Here is a 25,983-nt window from a genome sequence, read left to right as displayed (position 1 = left end):
ACGACCGCTTTTTTAATAGTGCGACGCAACACACCGGATCAGGAGGCAAAATCGTGCGGTCATTTTCGGCCACCTCAACGGATCCCAGCTGAAATCGGCGACTGGCCGCGGGGCAAATGGAGGGAAGAATTATAACTATAAAAGCGGGATGAAGAGGCTACGGTGAATCGAAAGAAAGGAAGAGGGATGGCGAGACGCCCCCCGTCGCGACGCCGTCGCCTAATCATTCTTTAAACGTGCATAAACAAGTCCCCTCGCTAGCAGTCAGGGAATAGCGTATGACTAATGTCATTCCTGAACCGACTGTATCCCGCCCCCTTCGACTCCCTTTTCGATCTCTTGCCTCTCTTTCTGCTCCTTCTTGATGCGCGGCGTTGATCAGAAACTTGAAATCAAAAGTGAGGGAAGCGACGAGAGTGAGAAATCTCAGAAGGATGCGAGAGGAAAGATCTATCCTGTCCGGAAAGTGGGAAGTTGATAGGGAGAAGGAAGGAAGAGAGAGAGAGAGAGAGAGAGAGAGAGAGAGATAAAGAAAAAGAGAGGTGCAGTACAGACGCAGCAGCCTAAATCTAAAATGCAAATATACTCAACAAATCACTATCGGCGACAGGCATCCTTACTTTTAAAAAAGAGGAAGGAGAAGCCGGTGTACGGACCCCCCGTCAGGGGTTTCGGGGGTAACCCCGGCTCTCCTGAAGGCGAGTTTACACCGCATGCGGTCAACGCCTGTTGATGCATCTTTCGGCTGCTGCCTTGCGGGCACAACACCCGCGTCTTCCTTTTATCATCCGTAGAAAGTGCAATTATCGCTCGGAGATAGCACGCGGATAAGCTTCTCTGCAGAATTGCGAAATATCGCGATGCGACTGACGCTACATCGATACAGCACCGTTCCCTTCAGCGAAATCTTGCTGATCTTATCGATTACGCGTGTGCTATTAATTACATATTATTAATTACACTTGGAACGCTGGTGTTATATTGACAATGTGAGATCGCTTTAATGACAAAGTCGTTAAAATGATTTTGTTAAAGAGCAATATTGCAAATTAGAAATGTTACAAATTAAAGATTATTGCTTAATCGTCGATTATTGTGAAAAATAAACATCGGATTTTGTGTAAATCGCTAGCAAATCCGCGCAAATTTATGGAAATGTGATTACATTGTAAGTAAATATTACAAGAAAATGTTTTGAAAACATGTGAAAATCCATATATTATACGTGTAAACGCGCGTCGATGTAATGTCGTAAATCTACATTTAATACCACGAAACTCACGGTTCTTTTTTCGAACGCGATTTTCGTGATGGGGATTAATCGTGACACCCGTGTAATAGGATCGCGCGTCGTACGAAGGTGGTAAAGAGAGTAGTCCGAATTTGTAAACGGCGCTTTAAAATGTGCGTGTCGGTGGTGAGGTCCTGACTAATGGAATCACGCTTTGCCTCCTGGTGATACGTTCTCTCGTCGAAGGACCCTTTCTCCAGGCCGTTGTGTGTGTGTGTGTGTGGGTGTGTGTGTGTGTGTGTGTCTCTGTCTCTTTTTCATCGGGCGAGCCGGGAATAAACTTCTTCTAGCCACCTTCTCATCTTTGAGAAAAGGGTCCCTTCGTCGAGGTGGAGTTATATGTTATTTATGCGCGAGAAACGAGACGGACTCCGAGAGAGCACAAGGCGGCAGTGCTGAAAGTATCACATTTATTTCGTTGGCCAGCGCGAAGGCACGAGGTGGAATAATATAGCGGGCGCACGACAGGGAGCACACTTTGGAAAAAGAGCGGGCGTCACACCGCGGCTTTTGCCGAGCATGTAGTGAGTGAATCATTTTTCACTTTACTTTTAATTTTCGAAATAATACGAATGAATAGGCTCCGGCCGCATAGTTAAGCTCATACATTTTTTACGAATATACATATTAATCTTGAAAACCTTAAACAGCTGCGTCTAGTGTCATGATTGTAGCGAGAAGGGAAATAAGGTGTATATATCAACGTTGAGTGTTTCAATAAAATAATATATGTATACCCCGCCTGTGATGAAAATATGATGTCATTTATCCGGAAAGAATTATACTTTTCACCGTGCTGTATAATTTTCCAATCAATAATCAGCGTTTATTAACCGACAAGTAAACCAGAATCATTTCGAAACCGATTATATTGACCAATAAATTGCTTTAGCATATAACGTATACTAATAATTACTTGAGAATGCTTTTCCAGTGCATAATTATTCGTTTGAATATCGACTCTATCAAGAGAAAAAAAAAATAATCCTCGCACCATTCTTACTTAGGCTGCCGACGAACTGATCCGTGCGAAATAAATACCTAACAATCGCTCATAACCCTGTCAAGAAGTAAGGCTTCAATTAAATAAATGAGCAGTCATATATCACGAAATCAATCTGTTCAATCATCGCTTCCTCGATATCTTCTCATTAATTATATAACCCGATTTCCGGCGCGAGATTCGTGAGTTTCGCAGACTCACGTAACGTGGAAAAGAAGCGAATTCACATAGCATAGGTGACACATTTGTCTTATTGAGTGGCGCGAGTTTATTCTTTTCGCTCCGAGAAAGGCACGACGGGCTCATTAGTCAAAAGCGCAGCTAACGATCCGCGTTTGCAGACACGATAAATTCGTGGGCTCGTTTGGCCGACGAATCCGCTAATTTCGCGTCGTCGTGAGACGTGTGTATATCGGGAGAACGGGAATTTACATTCACAAATTGCAGAAAGTTCGCTGAGAGCCGGGCGACCCCGCGAACGCTCCCAGGATGCCGGCGATCGAATTATCCCGGGGATTGTTTAGCGTAATTGGACAAATCAATCTCGCGGTCCCGGACGGGGGGTCCACGGACGTCCGTGCTCTCTGTTCTCTCTTCATCGTCCCGATCTTCTCGTTCGTTTCACCTCTTTGTGTCCCGGCCGTCTCGCGATAGCGCGGCACCAACGAGCGTGTAATCGGTTAGAGGAAGAAAGAATCGAACCGGCCGCAGGAGAGAAAAGGGCAATGAGAAAAGAGAACGGTCACAGGGAGAAGGAAGGAAAGATGATGGGGCGAAGATTTAGGCGAGACTTCATAGACGACGGTGTGTAAAAGTGAAGACGTTGCTCCCCCCTTTGTTACCTGTCTTGAAGTCGTTGTTCTAAGACAGCACATTTATAAGAATAATATACAAGGTGTCCCGACAGTATCATACCAGTAAATAATTCAAACAAGTTTGCAGATAAAATATTCCAAAACTTATAATTTTTTAGTAAAAGCAAATATATAAATGCACATAAATCAGATCAATTTTTTTAAATGTTATAAAATATTTACAAACAATTTGTTTCGTCCATCGATCTGATTCACCCGCATTTGTCATGAAAATTACGTTTATCTTGTTTGCATTGCGTTTTATTTGATGTAGAAATTATTTCTTTCCGACTGACTTTATTCTTATTGCCTCAAAGCCAACTTTCTATTGCGACGGCATTTGCTGCTCGAGAAATGCGGTAAGATCATCGACAATAATGGAGGATGTCTCGATTATTTAAATCCTTCGAGTTTTTTAATAAATTTTTTATTTTACGAAACCTTGGAAAAAATTAATTTCTGCACCTAATGAATTAATTTGATCTCATCGGGCAAAAATTATTAACAGGTCGATGAGAAAATCTATAAAACAAATAAAAATTATCATTATATGATTATCATATATGTAAAAGCAGTCAAAGCAGGAGAGAAGAACCTAGATAGAAAGGGATAATTATTGAAATCACGCGGTCGTGGTAGGTCAAAGTAGCAGCGATGAGTGCTTTCCTTTATCACGTCGAGGGGGACCGGTTGTATCACGCCGCGAACGCGCATGTAGCCGAAGAGAAACAAACGGGGCGAGAACTCGCGCGAAGGGATGGGCGGCGGGAAACAAGGAGAGAAACAAGTGCCCGGGTTGTACGCGGCCACGGAGGTGAAGATGCGTGAAAGTGGTGGTGCTTAGTAGCGATCTAATTATCTACGCGGCGGGATGTCGCGGCCTCCCTCTGCGCTTCACCGCATTGAGGAAACAAGAGCAAATTGAAAGGAAGGTGGATGGTGCTCGCCGGCTGAAGAAAGCCCAATCGTTTCGTCGGCAGACGCCACTTTCGAAATGGCTCTCCTCGATTGCACCCACGTTGTACGAGTGAATTTGAGGAAAAACGAATGCGCGTCGGTGTCGCTGTTCGTGATTTTACGATTTCAAGTTTTATTACACGCGCCTAACGATTTCATAAGTCTCGCCTTTTAGAAAGTATTTTCCATAAATACGTACACGTCTTGCTCGCGCCATCATTAAGTGTGTTAAGCACGTTAGAATAGTTTCGAGGACAGTGATTCGGACGCTTTCTTTTCGATTCAACGCAGGTCGCCGATCGCGAGGAATTTCTCATGTCACGCTGCGTTACTTTATTTATCGACGCTGAACACCGCTTATAACCTTTTGCCTCCTGGAGTTAAAGAGCACAGTTGGGAAGATTTTCTGACATATAAAATCGATTGATCGATCCCAGATATTGTCTAATTGCTCGCAATAATACGCTCAACTGCGTAGATAACGACTTGACATGACAGTTTTCCAAAATAAGTATATGAATAACACTAAAATTTGGAACATCTTATTTTATAATAAAAAATGGAAATGTGCTTACTTTATTTCTTCCGACGAAAGTTTTTTTACTCTTTTAGGGCGTGTACGAAAAATTTTGGAAATCTAAAAGTAATCGACAAACGGCTCACGCTTCCTGTTATAACTCTTATACGATTACTAAATGGAAAGATGGTATGGTGAAAATTTCGAATATAGAATTCCAATGACGCAACAAAATACTCAATACGCTCGCCGTGTGAAGATTCTATGCGATATTGTCGCTCCGAAAGCACGTACAGTCATGCGAGAGCATTGACATTACTATACCGTGACTCTCGCATGCTAATATATTGTGACACGTTGAGACACGATAAGATACGAGCACAGATTAGCGTGACGTACTCTTCTATGCGCGTGTACGGACTTCACCATTCTAAGCCCGAGACTTTTAGACCAGTTTGGACGGAAACGGTGTGCTTATTCAGCGCGTCAGCGTGTCCAAATAAAGTTCCCGCGCACGTATCGCGGCCGCGTATTACGTTCTAGCCGGGCAATTAACTCGCTGCTTGATTAACTAAGCGGAGAGCCTGTCGGCTTTCGCGGCGGAGGACTTCACCGGGAGAGAAGGACTCGGGGAAGGAAGAGAAAAGTCGGACTCGCGCGAGGGCATCGGAGTTACGAAAGGGGAGTAAAAGACGAACGCGCGGGAGGAGGAAGCGCAGGGGGGTGGAGGGGGGGGGGGGAGGGAGCCCTCCACGACGTAGAGACGCCGAGGAGGAAAAAAGAGAAGGGGGAGGAGCGGTGAAGGAGAGAAGGAACCGTCCACGGTGACGGTCAGCGAGCGCGAGGTGACCCCTGACCCCATCGTGCGTCCTCGTCCGCGCCTGGTGCTGCCCGATCGGGATCTCTCCGTTCCACACCGGCGGGACTCAAACGACTTCGTGGGGCCCTCCGTGAGGGCCCAGCGTGGGCGAAGCCTTACGCGCGCGGGGGAGTAGAGAGGCGTTCGGCGAGAGCGGGAGGAGAGAATAAGACCAGGGAGAGGGGCCGTGCGGGGAGAGGGGTGACGAGTTGGCCCGCGGCGTCCCGGGGACCGTGAGAACACCACCTATAATATTATTTAGTCTGCCCGATGCCTCGGTTCGCCTCTCTTCTCTCTCTCTCTCTCTTGCTTTCTCTCTCTCTCGGCCGCGCTCCTCTCCCCCTCCCCTCTCGTCATCCCTTACCGCACCCTTTTCCACTCAGATCGTCTCTCTCTCTCTCGCCTTTCCTTGGGAGTTCTCCTCTCCTTCTATATCATACTCCTCCGTACTCTCCCACCCTTCTCTTTCTCGTTCTCATCCTTTCTCTCTCTCTCTCTCTCTCTCTCTCTCCCTTTCTCGCCGGTTACTCGCTCATTTTTTTTTCCCTTGCCTCATGTGCGCGCACGAGAGCGCGTGCATGGAATGTCTCTCTTTCTCCCTCGCTTTCGGTGCGCTCCGACACTGAAGAGGCAGCTAACTATAGGCGCTATACACGGCTTACTCGCGCGCATTAATTGCCGTCGTAAATTGTTGCGGCTTTGCCGAGTCTGAGCTGAGTCGGAACGAACCTGCGGCACACGAGGCGCGGTACCGCGGGAGAGATGCCTTTTTTTCAACGCGGCATTACTATTCACTCAGCTTTATTTCACTTCCACGGTGTCCATTGAGATATTAGAAACTCAAGTTGATCGTGCGCGTGGGTCCGTTCGGGTCATATCGGGTTGAAAATATTTCTAACGCGTGAAATGTGTCATCACATTTCTATTGTTTTTTAGTACTATTTATAAAAAATGTATTTGTAAAAATTAATCTATAAAGTACAATAATCGCACGATTGCACACTTTTATTGTAATTATAAAAAAATTATACTAAATGCTAAATGTATCTTTGCTACATTAAAATCAATCTTTCAAGAAGATAAATTATATTTGAAAATCTCATTGAAAAATCATCGTGCAATAAGCATCACAATTTCAAGGCTAAGACAAAAGATTCTCTTTATCCATTTTCCTTTCCGCTACATCCTACAAGGTACATAAATTAAAAAAAAAAGAAACATATTTATATATGCAACGTGTTAAAGTCAATTTAGAAATTATTTTCCTTCTACAAGAGTACCGTTGTGCCGTAATCGAAACAGTTTTCGGAATCAGTTAGCGTCTGACAATGAGAAAATATATGAACTGTTATTCGAATCCGTGTTGAATGCCAAACGGAATTATTATTATTAAATGATTTTCCATAAAACACACGAGTTATTCTTAAAGCCGGCTTAATCTGATTTGACGGTGTGCGTCCGCGGATGAAAATATTCGCCGTATATTTGCCATTTGAATGCAAAGCAAGGCGCATTCGGTGAAGCCTACACTCGCGGGTTAAACAGCTGTTGACCCGCGATCGCGATCGCGATTCATGTTTCCGGATTCCCCCGCACACGCACGCGTGTACGTCCGCCGTAGATGCTGGCTATCGTGGCACGCAACAGCACCTACGTCAGACCGTGAGGCCCCACGTACGCGCGGCGCGTACCCGTCGAAACGGCGGGCCGGCCGGTGATCGCGGACCAGCTGTGGTTCTCTCTCCTGAATCCGAAGGCCCGTTCCCCGCGGACAGGCCCATTTTGACTTGGATACCTACCACCAGGTGTCTCCACCAGCAGTACCCGACAACGACGGGCAGGAGCAGTCTTCGGGGCGCCTTTGCACCGCCAGCATCGCGCGCGCGTACCCTCTTTGCCGTTTTCGCGCACCGAATCGAGTGATCCTGTTCAAACGGAAAACGACCGTCTCGGGCGGCAACGGTAATCGGCGGGAACATGTGACCGAGCTCGGGAAAGGTCGTGCAAGAGTAAATCGCACGAGAGACACGGACATCGGAAGAGGACACCGGCACAACACCTGTCAGGATCAATCAGGACGATTCAGGAATTCTTGATCGCGTTGCCAATGATACCGGCAGAACTTGGGAGGTGCACGTTCCAGCGGCTAATCCGGGACGATTCGAACGACGGTGGAGGATGCAGCAACAACAGCAGCAGCAGCAGCAGCAGCAGCAGGAGCAGCAGCAGGAAGAGGAACAGGAACAACGAAGACTCGTAATGGTACCGTCATCCACTTCGTCCTCGTCGTCGCCCTCGTCGGATGCGATTGTGACGGACCTGCATGAGGCTGACGTCACGGGCCTCACGACTGGCTCCGAACTATCCAATTTGGCATTCCAAAGTGTCACTCTCCGACTTCAGAATGCTCTCCTCTCCGTTCTGCAGCGCGCGGCGCTCCTGCCGCCGGGACACGCCGCCGCGACAGCCTTGAATTTCCAGGCGCTGGAAACATACTTGACGCTTCAACGCCTTCACGCGACGAGCGCGACGCCCGGCGTCGCGCAGACGGCGACGAGCACCTCCACTATCATCGGCAGTCAACGGTGCTCGCCGTTGAATATCGACGCCACGCTAAACTTGGCGACCATCAAAAACGACCAGCTGACGGCCGATCAACTGTTTCGATCGGCTGCCTCGATCGGCGAGGACGACGAGGCGCGGCTTGATTTTGTAACCGACACGGAGGAGGATCTGGCGCTTCTCGAGGAAGAGGAGGTTCTGCTGCACGAGGCGTCCGCGACTGCAGCCTCTTCGTCCACAAACGAGCTGCTGTTGCGGCGAATATCTGAGGGGAATCGTGCGACTACGTCGACGACTGCGGTATCTCAATCATCGTCCTTGAACGCATCGACATCCCTCGCGTCGTCGACTTCCTCGGGATGCTCCTCGGCCTCGTCCTCGTCGTCCTCCTCCTCCTCGTCCGCGCAACATCCTTCGGTCGCGGTGAACTCGAGTGTATCAAGGACTTGCCGCACGTCCAGGCCCAAGAAACAATTTATTTGTAAGTTCTGCAACCGAGAGTTCACAAAGAGCTACAATCTGTTGATCCACGAGAGGACACACACCGACGAGCGGCCGTATTCGTGCGATATATGTGGCAAGGCCTTCCGACGGCAGGATCATCTTAGAGATCACAGGTAACGCAATAATTGCGCGCCAATTGCCTGAAACGTTAGTCTTTCAATTTTATTTATTTATTTTTTTTTATGAGAGTATATTTTTCGCGTGCAAAATATGCTTTGTAATACTGATAAGCATCGAGAATAATTTAATTATGAAATAATTAATACAGAACATTGATTAATCGATCGCGTAGATTAACGAGTTTTTATTTCGAATTTTAAAACAATTTAACATTAAATGATAATAATGTGAATAATAAAAGTTCGGGAATATAAATCGGTTTTTGTCTAAAATTGATGTGTTTTAAGTGATAGGATATTTCGAATTTCATTTACATATATATTATCAAATGGATGCGCACATCAGCGCGCATTTATCAGAAAAGATAATTTATGCTTTGAATTATATTAACAACAATATGAGTGAATAAATTTTCAGTTGCGTCATTGTGACACTTTTAATCACACCAATTGAAATAATTGTTTCGCGCAAATGTATTTATATCCTGTACGGATATGTTAGAAAAATATTGCAACAGCGTGTTATGTAATAAAATTGAGTTAAAAATATTAGGGCATAAAAAGTTTGATGGCGCCGTTATGTTTAAGGTTACTTGCCGAATATGTTTCTTTCGCGATAGAAGATTTAGAGACCGCGCATATCTCTTTATCGCGTCGCAATTAATTACAGGCATCATACGATTTACGAACACAGGCAAATCCGCGGAACGCCTCCTCACGTAATTAAAACGATGATCGAATGACGTATATATTATATTTAATGGTCAACATGTCATAATGTCCATTTGTACATCCATAATTTTACTGTCACGATAATTTTAATCTTTATCTAAGAATAACGTTAATTATATTGACAGTGTATTTGTCATATTTTTTGAGGTTATCTTATATATCTCCCTTTTCATCCCTTAAAGTTTATCAAATTTATTTATATACATGTTATATTTCTCCGTTAAATATATTAATTTCAAAAAGCAAGCGACACGGCTTAATAAGAATTTATAGTTAAACAGAAATTTAACCGTAAGATGCAAACCGAAAAAGTTTTCTCGATCGTTGCAGGTATATCCACAGCAAAGAGAAACCGTTCAAATGCGCCGAGTGTGGCAAAGGATTTTGCCAGAGCAGGACCCTGGCAGTACATAAAATTTTGCATATGGAGGAGTCGCCGCATAAATGTCCCGTCTGTGCCAGAAGTTTCAATCAGAGGAGCAATTTGAAGACTCACCTCCTCACGCACACGGACATTAAGCCTTATCATTGCGCCTCCTGCGGCAAAGTCTTTCGCAGGAACTGTGATCTGAGGAGACACTCATTGACTCACAATCTGGGGGTGCCGTCGTCGCCACCGCCGTCGGGAATACCCGTTTCCGGTTCAAATACTGTTGTTCTCCAAGAGACGTCTTAGTGCATCTAGACTTTTTTTTCTCTCGAGATCATCGAGATAAAATCCTGTCTGCATCGGCACGCTTCTCTCAACAACACGAATCGACATTTAATTATTATGACGTCATAGAGTTTATAATTTGATTTACTCGATTCTGATGACTGATTCGATTGCACCGCGCCGGTATGATTGAGATTTCGGTTTCTATCCGCGTACTCGAATCTTCGATTCTCATTGCCTACATTATATATCATCGTTAACGATTAGAGTGTAATCATTGTTATGTGCATTATGATAAGGTCGTATACGGATTCGTGCACGTTTATAGATCTGTAATTATTTCTATGTATGCAATATGCAATATGCAATATGCAATACTCTGGAGTGACGTACAGTCGAGGAATTTCTGCTCGTCTCCATTGTTAAATTCTGTACCTACTGTACGTATCCGTTGTGTTCTCTTTGATGTGTGTAAAATAAACATTTATTATTATTTTTTAATTCACAGTCTGCATCCTCATTTATTCTCTTCGCCTCTCGCGGAATTGAGCGATAAACAAATCAATTCGGAGCTAGTTTGTGTAACATTCGGCTCTTCAATAAAATATCATTTCTTTTTACGTACTTCGTTTTAACGAAAAGTACAAATATAATTGTAGTAAAATATTATCGCTCAATTTCGCTAAAATTGATGTCGCACAAGCGGCACGCGTCTAAATTTGGCACACACGATGCAGGTTCTGCTTGTGGTGGCTGCACGAAATTCTGCAGCCACCCGAACCTTTATAAGCATCAAGAGACGCGCTCGTGTCCCGCGCCAATTCCTAGATACTACGCCAGATGTTGTAGAATACATATTCACTTAAACAGGTTCGTCGAGGGAGTACATCAGAGCTCGACCGAATTCCATTCCCCCTGGTATTAAACCAGGATTTCGCCTCCTCCTTTTTCATCTGTTCCACATATCCGGACTAGGTATAAGCTGATGACGGACCAGAGGGAAGGAGAGACAAAAGGATACGGCGAGCGAAGATGAGGCTAAAGAGGGGGAGGCGGAGGGAGCGGGAGGACGAAACGCGTGTATTGTGTTACAAAGAACGGGGCCGCCAGGTGCGCAGGACATGACACCGCGATACGTCTAGAGTTACGTTTCTTTTCTCGGAGGTGCCGGGAAGAGCGAGGGAGGTTGGGCCTGAAACGACGCTATTTCGAATCTCGGCGAGGATGTACCCGAAGACGGGTCGCCTCGCGTCGATAAGGCGAATCCTGCGCGACCGGTCGACTGCCGCCGACTCGTCGTCGTCTCAAAAGGAGCATACGTTGTGCCACGTTGCTCGTGTATGCGCACGTAAACCCGGAGACTCCCGGGCGAGCTTTCATAAATTCTTACCGGCGGACGTTTTACCGGGAATTACGGCCCGTCGTTTTACCGCAAACCCGTGTTGGCAAAATCATGTTTACGGCGCCGGGATATACATATGGGAGACACGAGGACGAAGAGATGCCGCCGGGGACGAAGAGTTCTGTATGCTGAAAGCGACAGAAATGACTTTCCGATGGGGGCCTTTATGTCACGTTCGTTCGTAGTAGCGTCGTGTCCCGTATCAAGCCTAAGCTCAAATACCTCTGTATCGCGTCCGAAAAATATTTGACAGATTAACAGGGTCCTAAAAAAAAATTTCGACGGAAGTAACATGTTTGATATGCAAACATTTTAACAGATATCATCGCGCTGGTCGCAAGTTCGTTTCGAACTGTACTCTCGGACTAGTCAAAGGGTTAATAAAGATAAAGAAATAAAGAAGATAAAGGTAGAATCAATATTACGAATTTTAAAGTATTATAAAGGTTCTCGAATGATATTTCACTAGAAGCAGATGATAAGAATTGTGACGTGTCAGCTACATATCGTGGCGTGATATCGTGTTAAACAAATTATACATTTTTATATCTCCGAGCCTGCGTTCTATGAAAGCTAATGGAAGTTGCATTATCTCGAAAATTATTCGCCTGTCTTCAACCAATTATTATGCATCCATGCGCGATTAACGGCGAATTATTTGAAAAGTGTTTACATAATAATTTGTGCACAGATTATACATTATCATATTCTCTTTCATTGCTCAAGAAAATTCACGTCGCGGAGAGAAGATAGAATTTCGCTTGTGTAATTATAGAGTGGCCGCGTGGGCGAGCTTGTCATCACCTTATACAAACTGTTTTTAATTAAGCTGATTGCATCGCGAAGCCATCTGGATCGATCAATTATATATTACTTCAATAAATAGAGAAAAGGTGGAAGCGACGATAATCACACGAGAGACGGCGAGCGGCTTCGGACGCGGCGCGTTGATGATGATTCGGAACGGAGCAAAGCGTACCCTCGAGCACGGTGGAAGCGGAGGAACTGTAAGGAGGGGACCTAAGGGGACATAGAAGGACCACACGCACGCGCCGCCCACAGATACGCTATCACTTGGCTACAACCGACGTGATCTGCATGCGCGTGTCCCCTCTTCGTCACGGAGCGGAGAAAAAAAAAGAAAGAACCGAGGGAAAGGAAAGGAGTATTCTCTCCCCGTTCATCCCCACTTACGCTTCACCCTCGGCCTACCTTCTCTGATTTAAAGAGTCGACGAAGCGTCGATAACGCGATCGCGCCGCGCTATTTTCTTTTTTCCTCCACTCACGCACGCTGCCCTGTCGCTTTTCGTCCTGCGGATAAACCTGATCCTGGAGAGACCGGGGTTTTCAGTGTTGCGCTTATACCAGCGATTTATATATCGCGATTCATCTGCCGTTTTCTGTGCCAGCTTTGTGTGCCATTCGTTTGTATCTACACATTTCTGTTGAATGTATTATTTACAATTTCTCATGCAAATGTGACGGTTAATACAGAATTAAGTGGAAAAATGAATTTGACTAGTCGAATAACAATGAATTCATCGCCAATTCGCTATGAACGTCGATTATTATTAATCCTAATTGAATTAAATTCCTTAATGCTGTTACAACATTATATTTTCAATTAATTAAAAATAAAATTAAAGTCAACCGGTATGTAAAAGCCAGAGCTAGGTCAAGTTGCTCACAAATTATATTCATCGATAGGTAATCACTTACAAACGTTTCGGCACATAAGATTCGACCATCCTCAGAGTGTAACGATAAAAACAGAAGAACAGAAACAATAATACATATAATAATCTAAACACAAACGCAAAGTCGGCGACGGTTACATAGAGAGTTTGTCGATAAATCGTAACGTCCTCATTTTGAAATTCCATTGTCGAGTTTAACTCACTGGTTACTGTAGAAAACGAAACAAGGTATATTTTCAATGAGAAGCAAACAATTATATTTTGAATGAGAAATTTAGGTATTGACGCAATAGCAGAGAGTATTTTTCACGGCAACAATAAGCGATTATTTGCCGTGGAGTTGGCTCCGGTTTTTCCGAAAAACGATCCAGCAATAAAACGATTACATTATTACGGCCGCGTAGTACCAGTTATATCGATTTCATCCGCGATTATCATAAAAAGATCCTCGCCGATCCTCGCCAGCCGCGGACATTAATCCCGGGGCTTCGAGTTGCACAATGCGATATTCCCTCCCGCGCGAAATAAGCGATATTTTCAGGCATTCACCAGCCGAAACGAAACTCGCGCTACTCGTTGCGTAACTCAATCCCGGCGTATTTACTACTTATGCAAATTGAAATCGAGCGTCCCGCGTAAATCGTAAATTTATTCCCGCCCCTTCTCACGCTCTGGCGAGTGGTATCGTCATCAGCCCGCGCCGCGCGATCGTGTATCGGGAAAGGATCGGCCGTACGCCGCGCGAGATCCGCCGGGCACGAAAGCGGGCGAGCGTGCGAGAGCGAGCGCGCCGGCACGTGCGCCAGTATGCGTGCGCTTTTTTTGCGCGCAAGAGTACGTACGCACTGGGGGCATAACATCTCCATACGCGGGAGAACGAAGTTGTACTTACCGATATACGATCGGCGGATGGCCGCGCGAAAGGCGGCCACCCGCGAATACTGCAGGCGTATATCGCTTAACAGCCGCGCCACGGGCATTTATAACGCGTAGCGGTGAGTCGCGCTCTGATGCGGTGGTCGTGCAGCATCCGCGCTGCAACGCGTCACGTCTCGCCGGTTGCCATTCCTGACTTTCGACTTCATTATTGGAGCGACTGAATCAATCGAATCGGATCTTCGAGGCTTAGACTTGCATTTCCGAGGCGATGAGCGATTTCGAATAATATTGAACACATTACACATCACTATTGAAGAAAAATTCAATTTTTTACAAAGCAAAAAAAAAAGTGCGATCGAAACGCCTTCGATAAAATTACAGATAAGAAATCGCGGATGATTTTACAACATTACGGACTTCGGATTATAATTGCTGGCCGGGCGACAAAAACACCGGCATTAAGATCCGAATCTCAATTTCATTGTAAAACAAATCAACGCGCGGGCAAAAATAAACACGTAAATCGCAATACCGCCGTCGGCCGTGTGTGTGACACTTTGACTGGCCAAAAAGACGCGGCTCATTTGCGTGGCCGGGGTCCCGCGTCGTGCATGATTGGCGGAACGCTGATGCGCGATGAGTCGCGCGCGCGAGCACGCGTGTACGGATGCGCGCGTGCACGCGAGCGACGGTGCGTGTGCGTGCGCTACGAAATACGGACGGGCAGACAGGATGACGGACGGCGGGACGCCCAGGGCAACCAAGAGTGGTGACTCGTGCGACACAAGCTCACACTCGCCCACGCATCTCAGGCCAGGAGAGAACTCTACCTTTTCTCCCTCTCTCTCTCTCTCCCTCACCAGCTCCAATCTTCTTCCCTTTCCCTCCTCGTCCTTGTCCCTCGTTCTGCCGTGTTCTTGCACGCTGAGCCTATACGCGTGCCTCGATGGCCCGCACAGATTTTTCTCCGGATGTTTGTCGGTATTTTCAGTAACCCTTTATACTATATGCGTTCGACCGTTCGGGTATCGACGGGATATTTCAGAAATCACGAACTTGTCAACGGGGAACAAGCAAAAAGGAAGTAACGATCATATTTCCGGAGTATCCAGCAGTGCTATTATGAAGCTTTAAGCAGCCTTGTCTAACTTTGAAATAAAATATTGTTTTATTCTACGGAAACTGTTCTTTATTTATTTGGTGAAAGTTTTTATATAGGTACGTCTTTTGCACGGAAGCGTTTTCAAAATAAAACGGACAAAAGATGCAAAATACAGAGAATATATAGCGCATTTCTTACTAAACTTCAAACACATTTTACGTTAACATAATCTAAATATTTAGTAGTCTAAATTTTTTAATCAATTTAATTCAACTTTTGCTGTTGCATATATTTATACATATATAAAGCAGCGAGTAAATATTCTATCTGTTGATCAAATGATTGCAAAATGGTGGACTACTATTTATGAAAGTTGCCGCCTCTTCTCGAGTTTTCGTCCTCGATCTGGCTATTTCGTCTAATGCTTGGAACTTTATTCTTGCGGCTGGCCGCAAGGATGGCACGCGTAACCGTCGTGTCGAGGCATCGTCTAGATGTGTTCAGAAACTAACGTTCGAAGCATGGCGGATCATGGTTGCTCGTATATACGATCTCTCGCAATATGTTACAGCTTGCGGTCGCTCTCGACTTCTCTCGGCCTTTGTTTGTCGCGTTTTGCCAAGTTCCGCGCAGACCATGACGAAGCAGGACCGAATCACTGCGTTGCAAATTTAAAGGTGCTTTGAGGAATTACAGAGATCATAAAATGAAGATACTAAAAGATGCATAAAACTCACGTTCACCAGTGCATGATTGATGGATCGGATAAAGAGCTAAGAAGGATTAAAACGTAATCTTTTCTGGTTTGGTACCTTTTTGGATTAGCTCGTTAAGACTAGATTTTCGCACCTTTCCGAAAGATAACATATGAATTATCGCGTCAGCTCGTGATCAATTTATTTATCACACTATCAGCCTATCATTATATCTCTTGAAATATAAATTACTGAAAACCGAATAATTTTTAATCATTGAAGCTACTTCGTTGTGCGATGACATAAAAATATAAACTTAACAGCTTTTAATGCAAATCATCACAATTTCTCTGGAATATTTGAAGTAATATAATTGTGATTTTTGTATAATTGTGACAAGAAAGGAAAGATAAACTTTATAAATATTTAGACAAACTAGAATATGATAAATTATAATGTTCTCGATATTTTTGAAAGAATTCTAACTCACTTCAAACACGAAATTAAAATGATGAAGATTAAACTCGTTAAATTTTAGTAATTTCTCAGTTTATCATAAGTTTTCCAGCAACGCAACCCACGCTTACTTATATACGCATTCTTGTTAATCTGTAGATATTAATTTCCCGTGAGTTATTCTCTCGACTTCATCCGCACGCCATTAAGCTCGAACATGGCGTTTGACTCACCTTTGAGTGAAACATTGTTAAACATAGCTAGAGCGGCTAAGAGCATGTTCGTGGTGGTCGAAGTGGAAGATGGTTTCCTCGTCGGAGAGGCCTCGCGGCGCTTAAATCTCGAGAGTTTATGCGATCCTGCCGGTTCCCTCGATCGTTTTACGCGCGCGTCTACGTACCCGTACGACGATCTATCTACCTGTACCCGAGTACTACTCGGGACGTATCTTTCACCTCCCAAGAAACGAGGAGATAACGTAATTTTACGTGTGAATGCTTCGGGGCGTGTGGATGAGAGCAGGTACCTGAGCACCCAATAGCGCGTTCACAGATAACGCCGGCCAATAATTTACAAGGTCTGATTCATCTCGGGGCTCTATCTTGCGGCCGGGAGTATATGCCTTTATTAATTAAAGCGTGCACAACCCACGCTTTCCGAAAATCGTCACCGCTTAGTGATCTTTGTGGCGTTCAATGTCGACTTCCATCTTCGCGGCCATCCACTTGATAATTGAGTTCTTTGAATCAAATAATTGCATGAATCATATCTGCACAATTCAGAAACAATTAAATTTATGAACGTATTTAGTGCAAAATCCTATTACTTTATTTCGATATTTTTTAAATAATTTTATGAAACAGAGCAAAATGTGGAATTGCACGTCATAAAGTAATTATATTCGAAATTGATGATAATACCCCTTCATCTTTAACAATATTTTAAAATCTGACTTCACTTCTTGTTCGCTTCTTGAACGTGTGACAGCTCAAGCCGCGTCGCCGCGGACATTCCTATTTTATTTTTCATCGCGTTACCGGCGAACGGCACTAATATCCCATAAACAGTGAATGATGAAGATAGAGAAAAGAGCGAAAAGAGAATGAATGCAGACGCGTGAAGCGGGGAAAGAAGAAGTTATCCGCGGAGAAAGGAGACGGCGAGAGCGCGGCGCACGAGCCAACGTCGCATTTTACGTGGCGTTTATGTGTTTTTTTCTCTCCCTTTTTCGTACGCCGCGCATTCAGGGGAGGATTAGCGAAATTAATAAACGTAAACCTTTTAACCTAACGCCGGCGAGGCACCGATAAATTCTTATTTATATTATAATCGACCGGCGAGAGGCCAAGTGGCCCAAGAATAGAGACTGCGAGCCACCATTATGGATGTTTCATCGCATCGTCACTTCGTAAACCTGTTGAATAAATTCTGCGCTGGCGCCCCTCTTCCTAGCCCGTGGTAAGCGAGGCGAGTTTACTCGTTAGATGTCAGATCGACGACTTGGTCGAAGCTGCCCTCGACGTAGCTATTGCCGCCGAACGGCTCCGCGAGAAAAGTATACGTCCGGAATACGTTTCTAGAGTACATAAATACGCTTTAATATTACAGATCATTTCGAGGAATGTATTTAGCGCATGCCAGCCAGTGTATTCGTCGCGTACGCTCGACAGATCGTGCGAGCGGAAAGCAAGAGTGTCCGCGCTAGTTTGTAAAAATATTATTATTCGTTGAATTGTGAATTGAATTGAAAATTCAGAAATTTAGACTATAGCGAGTCCTTTCAAATATCATATCGCTTCTTTGAAATACCAGTGTCTAGAACGGCACTCGGATAGACTTAAAAACCTCGTGAAACTTGATTCTGTCCTTTCTTTATTTCTTACATCTGAGATTGTCCTTTTTACAGATTCCAAAATGTGTCAAATTCACTGAAAAAGTTTTTAGGAAGACAGATTTACCGAGAAATACTAACGTTAAGTATAAAGCGAGTACTACTATTAATTATCTTATTATTTCAGCCCTCGTTCTTAACTGAAAATAATACTTGCTGTTAAGCTCTGCATTTTTAATTTAAGCTAATTATTTGTTACTTATAAGTATATTCCGCATGTTATATCACAATTATTATAGCTTAACTGCCGATCCAAATTTGTCGCTCGTATTTTGAATTTCTACCAATCAGTCGATCAATCTCTACTATTCAGAAATAGCACATGTAGCATCGTGTATTACATAACATTTCATGTTGCAGTATAAACTATCTATACACATATTACGCGCCGCACACGTAGCCTGTATCGATGAGTGTACACGTCGTTAATACGATAAATGACAACGCATTCACGGAAACGTTAACCAACAATAGCAGCTGTACTTGGAAACTGCAAAAAAGGGTTTCGAAACAAACCGCCAAAAAGGAAAAAATGCTCGAAACTCGAGTGAAAGAATAGCAAAATACTGACGTCTACGTATACGTACAATGTACAGACCCGAGCCTGAAACCCTTTGAGTCCCTACGAACCGGCTGAATGACAGGGAAGAAATCGAAATATGCGATGACTGTGCAGTCATCTGAAATATCCGTGTCTTTTAATGGCGGTCTTTCGGACTATCCCAGGTGTATACCGGAATGAAAAAGATGCAAGCCTTCCTAGGAAAAGAATGTAATTAAAATTCTGTACGTGCTATTGGTCTTTTCGAAATGGAGCACGAATAATTTTAACATCCCTTATTTTTATTGTTATATTAAAAAGATCCTAATTTATGAAATTTTGTAAATGCAAGTTTGACTGAAAAAATGTGATAGTCTTTGCTGAATTTTTATTATTTATTTATGGAAAGATTTTTAATCAGAGAAATAATAATCAGGAAAAAAAAATATATATATAAAATAATTTTTGTAGAAAATAACTGTCACATCTCAATTGTTAAATATATAATAAAAATTCTACCATCGAAATAATATTGAATTTAATAGGATTTTGATCGAAAGGTTCAGCAGTTAGCGATACTATCGAAATTTTAAAAATTTGAGAAACAAATCTGATTCCAATTCTTACAATTTTGGAATCCATTTTTGAAGTTTGACAGCAAGACGTCGGGGGAGGTGATTCAGATGTCGGGAGAATTAAATGATCGTTGAACTCCTTAATTTTTGGCCGATCAGAAAACCGATTGTCTTGGCGAAAAGATGTCGACGTCGAAGCGCAGAGACGGCGCCGTAGGAAGATGAGGACAAGCGAAGGAAGGAACAGTGGAAGAATCCCGCAGGAATCCCGCGGAGTCGAGTGCCGTGCACATACGGGGGTGTGCCGCGTGCCAGACCCGAGGCCCTCTCCGCATAAGCTTCACAGGGGGCCCCTGGATGGGGGCCGCCTTCACCGTAAGATAAGGCCTCCTGGTGCGAGCCGACGACGCGCGACCGACATCCATGTCACATTATTACCATATAGGTACCAGTCGCGTCGTCACAACACCGCACGGCGAACGTACCACCACCGTTATACACGTCGGAGAGGAACGAGAAGAAATCGGTCGGCAACAGTGAGAAGAGGGGGAGGGGGCAGAGGGAGAGAGAGAGGGAGGGAGGGAGGGAGAGAGAGAGAGAGAGAGAGAAAGGACGGGGAGGAGAAGAAATCATCCTCTATTTTAGTTACGAACCGGTTCGATACGTTTCTTCCTCCGTTCGTCAGCAATGTCGCGTACACGCGGTGGACAGCCGTACGAGAGACGCGTAAACAGCTTCCTCTTACGATGGGCAGTCGCGACGAGCGCGTAGAACGAGCATACCATTTGTTTGCGGCTGTGTTTAATTTATGGAGACGTTTAGAACGCTCGAGTGCATAGAATGTGAGACGAGAGAAAATCGAAAAGTAAAAATTTATCAGAAAATTAAAATATTGTTCCTTGCGATTGTCGTAATAAAAATCACGTTAAAGTCGAATGATAGAATCAAAAGATAAATTTAATGCTTTATTAAAAAATCTCGTACGTTGCTTCCATTTTATTCGTTTTACCGCGCCTTTTATCGAATCTATTCGTTCAACTTAGTTCTCGTCTTTATTATTTCGGAATAAAAAAATATACGGAATTTTGTAGTTCGAATTTTATGAGCGGAGGATACATTGTCTCATATCTTGCCTAGAAATGTGTCTCCCGTAAATCAAATCTGTCTCAGCTTCCGTCCGATACAGGAATGCAGATTCGGCGGGTATCCTATATCAACATCCTTTATTTCTTTTTCTCTGAATCGGTAAAAATACCAATCGCTACCGTGGACATTAATTGCGTCCGTCCGAGGAAATTTATTCCCTTTTCTTTTTTTGCCCGGCCGGAGGAGTCGTTTCCGTTAAAGACGACTCTTAGACGAAAATCGCGGTGACTCGATCCGAGCGGGCCGCTCAGAAATCATAAAATTGGGTAAATCATTAGCCGGTCCAACTGCGGTGCCAACCGCGAACTGAATTCTACTCTCCCGTCGAAGAAGGTGTGGTACCGGCTCGTGCTCTATCTGCCCTCCCTCCCTCCCTCCCCCCTCGCCCACCCCGTTTTTCTCGTGCTCGCTCTGTCTTCTCGCTCGTCCCCGGGTGTTAGGTGCATATAAACACGGGCAGGTATCGAGCCGCAGGTAAAACCCATGGTGGTCGGTGGCCGAGTCTCGAGATAAACTTTACTGCATATAGGTAACACGTACAGGTAGGTAGGTACGCGATCCTCTCGGACCACAACGTTGTAAACGGCACGATGACCATCCGTTATCGCAATGATGATTCGCGACATCCGCACCTTAAGAAACCTCCACCGGTATTGCGAGTCCGCCGCGGCCCGCCGTTGTTCGGCGGATCCCTGAAAATCCACACCGGCGATAATGCAAATTTAGCGACCGAAGATATTAGATTCTGCTGAGAGCAGGAGATCCTTGCGATATTCAATGATTTTAAAGAGCATTTCGCAGAAGACTCTCTTGTACGATAAGTTTTATTTTATTTTTATTTTTTTTTTGCTTTTTATTAAACATACTATACATTCGGTGCGGAGTTTCAGGGATTGGCAAATAACGAATTTTGGAAAATTGAGCATTTCTAAATATTGAATATATATATTGTCGATTTTTGTGTACTCGAAAATAGATATTGCACAATGGCAAATATTTTTCTTGAACAGAAAAAATAACACAGCGATATATTCACCTGAAGCGCAGTTTAGTAAATCTTCTTTTAAATGTATCTTTCTTTATAGCAGCCTTAAACGATTTGCTATAGTAAGAAAGTGTTAATGCGAGCTAAAATGGAAGCTGTAAAAAAGCGACAAAAGAAAACAGCTCGAAAACGTGGGCAGAATAACAGCGACGAAAAATGCAAATGCTTGGTCGAAATTTAAAATCGCCCCTGACGTGGATTGTAATCGGCGTCGCTTTATTCCCGCATTTACATTACTTTTAATTCCCCGTAATCGGATACACGATCTCCTAAATGCGATAGAACGTTACGAGCGGCACTGCGGCGGAAGCGTCGCGCAGCGTACATTACGCGGAGACCTAGGAAAGATCAACGAGAGGTGAAGGAGAAAGAGACCAACGGGCACGGGCGGAGAAGGAGAACGAGACTGTGGAACGATGCAGGTGCTGGTTGATTCGTGTCGTAGGTACGGCATGCATCGGCCCCGGCGAAGACGAATCCATTAGCCGTGAACGCGGATTGAGCAATAAACCAACTGGGAGGTAAGTCGACTCTGGCCGTCTCGCCTCCTCCCGCGCGACCGAGGTCCTTCTTCTCTCCTTGCCCGCCGTGGTTTCGGTTCGCCTCTTATTCCTGTTGGGGCCCGCATTCCCATACAAGATGTCGCGCCGATAAAAGTCCCCGAAGGCTCGTGGTCTCCGGGCCCACCCCGAGTAATTCATTTAAACATTCCCGGAGGTGGTCGCACGACAAATTACTCTCACGAAACCTTCGCACGACAGCCAAAAGCTCCGTCGGGATCGTCGCAGGCCTATCTCCATTGAGAGATCTCCCCCCTTCCTTCTCTCTTTCTCGCTCCTTTGCCCGCGCACCCCACCCCACCACCCCCCTCTCGCCCCCTTATCCGCGCACCATCATTCCGTCTTCCTTCTTTCATCGGCGTTAGGTCCTCCCCTCCCGCCCTTCCGGACCGTGTCCTCTCCTACTCCCTAACTTGGTGACACTTCTCACCCTTCTTAAGAGGCTTCCTTTCTCCGGCACGAGCTGGCATCGAGCGAGACTCTACAGAGATGAGGAGGATGAGTAAAGCATCCGAGGCATCGGGGGCATCTTATCTCTATCGGTATCTACGTTGGCTGTTTCGATTGACGACAAAGTAATACCGTATTCCACACGTTCACACGGCAACCACGCGTGCCACGGTGGCATCCGTTTAGCGTCGATTTCGGAGTGATTTGGTGGTTTGCCGATGCAAAATTGCAACAGATCTTGCATTTAGATTTTTCAGAGGCTCAAATGCTAGACATAATAAAATAAAAGGTTTGTTTCTTCAAAATCATATTGAAGCAATCTCAATTTAAAGTGTAAAAAAGATAACCTTATGCCCACTAAAATCCTAAAAATCACTCATCTTCCGAGAAATCTTTTTACATTTAAAATAATAGTCAAATGCTGTACGAATATAGTGAAATATGTGCGGAAATTCACTAGTCAAGATTGTACTAATCGAAGTCTTACGACGGCTCCGAAAGCATTGGTCAATCATGCGACGCGGAGCGCGGTCTGCGATTCTTATCTCGAAGCGAAATCTCTCTCATTGACGCATCTCGTTCCGACCATCGTGCCTGTTGTCCTGGCAAGACGCCGGGGAACGGCTGCGCCTGTCACCTCGGAAATCGGGACCCGGTCGGGATAGTGGGTTGTTGTGTCTTTCGCCGGCTAGTGGAGCGTGCTGTCGACGAGAGGCCCGTGGGATACGGACAGCTTCCGGTAGCGTAGAGATTCGTCGGAGGAGATTGCGGGAGCATCGAGTGTCCTCCCCTGCGCTGGACCGGGCACCCCTCGTAAATAAAGTGTCGGGATGCGCGCCGAACGGACCGCAGGGTGGCTAATATATCTCACGACTCGGTTAATTGACCCGACGGGCCTCGCGTACGGCTCTACCCGTGTATCCAATTCGTCTTGACACCTCCGACTTCTTTCGGGATTCCGTGGCGTATGGTCTACAGGTAAAAAGAATGCGCGCTTTGTTCGTATCGCCCCGGCAATCGTCCGGCCATTTCCGATAATGAAGAGCTCGAAACGGCGCGCATGAATAATCTGCCGAGAGTGTGTCGCGAACTGTACCGTGCGCACGTTACATTTGGCACGCCTCAAACGCATCGCGTGTGAAATCATAATTTGTATCGCACTCAACTGTTATACAATGGAGTCGAGATTTTCTCCACAAAAATTTGATCAACTGCTATTTTCATCGATCACAATTGATGTTTCGGGTGCTCAATTTCGGCGGATCGAAAAAAACGTTATTATTTAAATTAAGTGTCCGCAGTACTAAAGCGCCGTTAGAAGAATGTCAATTTTTTCAGAAGCAATACTGTGTCATTACAATAAATACAACGTTTGAGATTATACAACGCGAGAAGTTTCATAACAGTACAATCTTATTTTTTTTCGTAGTTTATAAAAGATCGTCTTTCTCTCGTGCCGCCAACTATCCGTGTTCAAAAATAGCATTTCCCATGATATAATGTAAAAATACAACTGCATGAACCGTTCGTGGAATCAATTACCGTGCGGTCTGCTCAGTGCACGGATAGCTCCGCCATTAATCATGCCCGCGCCGTGGCACGATTGTTTTTACATCGAAGAAATTGCACGTTTGATCCGAGCTGCCAAAAAGTGGGTCATCGCGCGAGACGAGAACGTAAGCGGCGTGAAGCCGGCGCTGCAAAAGCGAGCCATCATTACGATTACTCGCGTGTACCTCACATATGGTCGATACGTTAATTACGGGGAGGATTCTACGGCTCCGGCTGACATCGCGCACGTCGCGGAACCGCCTTGGGCGATGCGCGTTCCATAGGTGTCGTCGACCATCAGTAATAGAACACGAGCGCGGCGGCTTTTTATGGTCACGCGTACATCACTGTCCGCGTGTATCGGATAAAATTAAGTGATAATTAATCGGGGTAATCGTAATGAAATTTAAATGAGATTCGGATACATCAGCCTGTCTCGCCGACAGGCCTAAGGCGAATAGTTAGCGCCCGAGACTTCCGATATTCTGATAAAAAAGAAAAATAAGAGGAATTCACACTATAATTTAAAATACGGTGCGCACATGCTTATTAATATTTAACATCTCTTTAAGAGACTTTCTTGATTCAAAAGTTTTGGTAGCCGCGTGCGGATAGCAGGCTTCAAAATCAATTTCGGATCGGGCGATTAAACGCCAGTGAACATTTTAATCCGCCGCATGCTGCATATTGTATAATTAATTCGGTTTCCTATGCTCTTCCCGTTCCCGTTACTTCGACGCGAAAGTCCGATTCACGCACGTTTCACGCGTACGCGAGACTGAGCATTAACTGTTATAAAAATCTCTGAGATTAAATTATACGACGCGGCCAAATATCGGGGTTGCCATTTTTTGCACGCTACCATTTCGTGAGGAGGCGGCGGAGAGGCATTTCGCGCCGCGCTCGTCATCTGTGGGATCTCTCGAAGCCAGAGGGGAGGGAGATCAGGGGTCATTTGAGCGAAGAAAATTCTGATTACGCAACGACGACAGCTCGTTCGGCTCGCGAACGTCGTCTCCGAGAGAGGAAGATAGATGAAAATCGTGCGAGACACGAGAAACTAGAAGGTGGACGCCGACGGGGGCGGCGGGGGTGGCGAGGGAGGAGTAGAGGGAAGAGGCGGGGGGGAGGGGTGAGGTGGGAAGGGGTCGCCCACGCACGCGTAGGATAATTGCACGCGTGATTCTCCCTTGGCCGTGCCGGCTCTCCTTTTCCTTCCTCTATCTTTCCGCCTTGCCTTCTGCTGCGCTTTCTGTCTCGCGCGCATGCGTACGTACGTACACGCGAGTTAGCATCTGCATGCGAGAGAAGCTCGGGCGTAAGGAGAGTCGGCCGCGCGCGGAACGGGGAGAGCGACGAGGAGGGAGGGAGGGAGGGAGTGGAAGCGCTTGAGGAGGAGGTCAGAGGTCAGCCGCACTCTCGACGAGGCAGACGCGACGCCCACCGAGCGACACCCACGCGAAAATCCTTCTCCGCGAAGCCCTCGTCTTCTTCACCTTCTTCCTTCTCCTCTTCCTTGTCCTCTTCTTTTCTTTTCCCCACGCTTTCCCCCCCGGCCGCTCGCACTTCTTTCGCTTCCTCCACTCTTCCCGCTCGAAGCGCGCCGACTTTGCGAACTTGCGTACCTGGACGCGTCTTTGAACCGGACTGTACGTTACATATACCGGCACCGAATTCTTGGCATATCAACAGGGATATTTCGGCATGTTTTGCTTTCGTGTCGAATAATCGTATGTTTTTTTTTTTTTTTCCTCGCAGAACGCTGTCCAGGTGAACCGAAATAGCGACAAAGATCGTAATCGTTTCAAATACGTGACAATAAAAAAAAAAAAAAAACATGATTAGCAAAATTGTATTCGACTACTAATTCTTTTCAGAGACAATTTATGGTCTCAATCAACAAAGCTTTGAGTGGTCTCGTTGTTTCGAAGATACGTA

The 25,983-nt window shown here is 45.2% G+C and overlaps 1 protein-coding gene across 1 annotated transcript; it reads left to right on the top strand.

Moving 5' to 3' along the window:
- Positions 1 to 7,207: 7,207 nt before the first annotated feature.
- Positions 7,208 to 10,554, top strand: LOC105675823 (protein sister of odd and bowel). The gene is made up of 2 exons (XM_012373253.2): positions 7,208 to 8,660; positions 9,729 to 10,554. The coding sequence occupies exons 1-2, from the start codon at positions 7,660 to 7,662 to the stop codon at positions 10,072 to 10,074; spliced, it is 1,347 nt and encodes a 448-aa protein (XP_012228676.2). The 5' UTR covers positions 7,208 to 7,659; the 3' UTR covers positions 10,075 to 10,554.
- Positions 10,555 to 25,983: the final 15,429 nt, after the last annotated feature.

Source organism: Linepithema humile, chromosome 5, assembly GCF_040581485.1.
Source record: "Linepithema humile isolate Giens D197 chromosome 5, Lhum_UNIL_v1.0, whole genome shotgun sequence".
NCBI lineage: Eukaryota > Metazoa > Arthropoda > Insecta > Hymenoptera > Formicidae > Linepithema > Linepithema humile.
The sequence above is the reverse complement of the archived record's forward strand: the minus strand, read 5'-3'. Positions and strand labels throughout refer to the sequence as shown.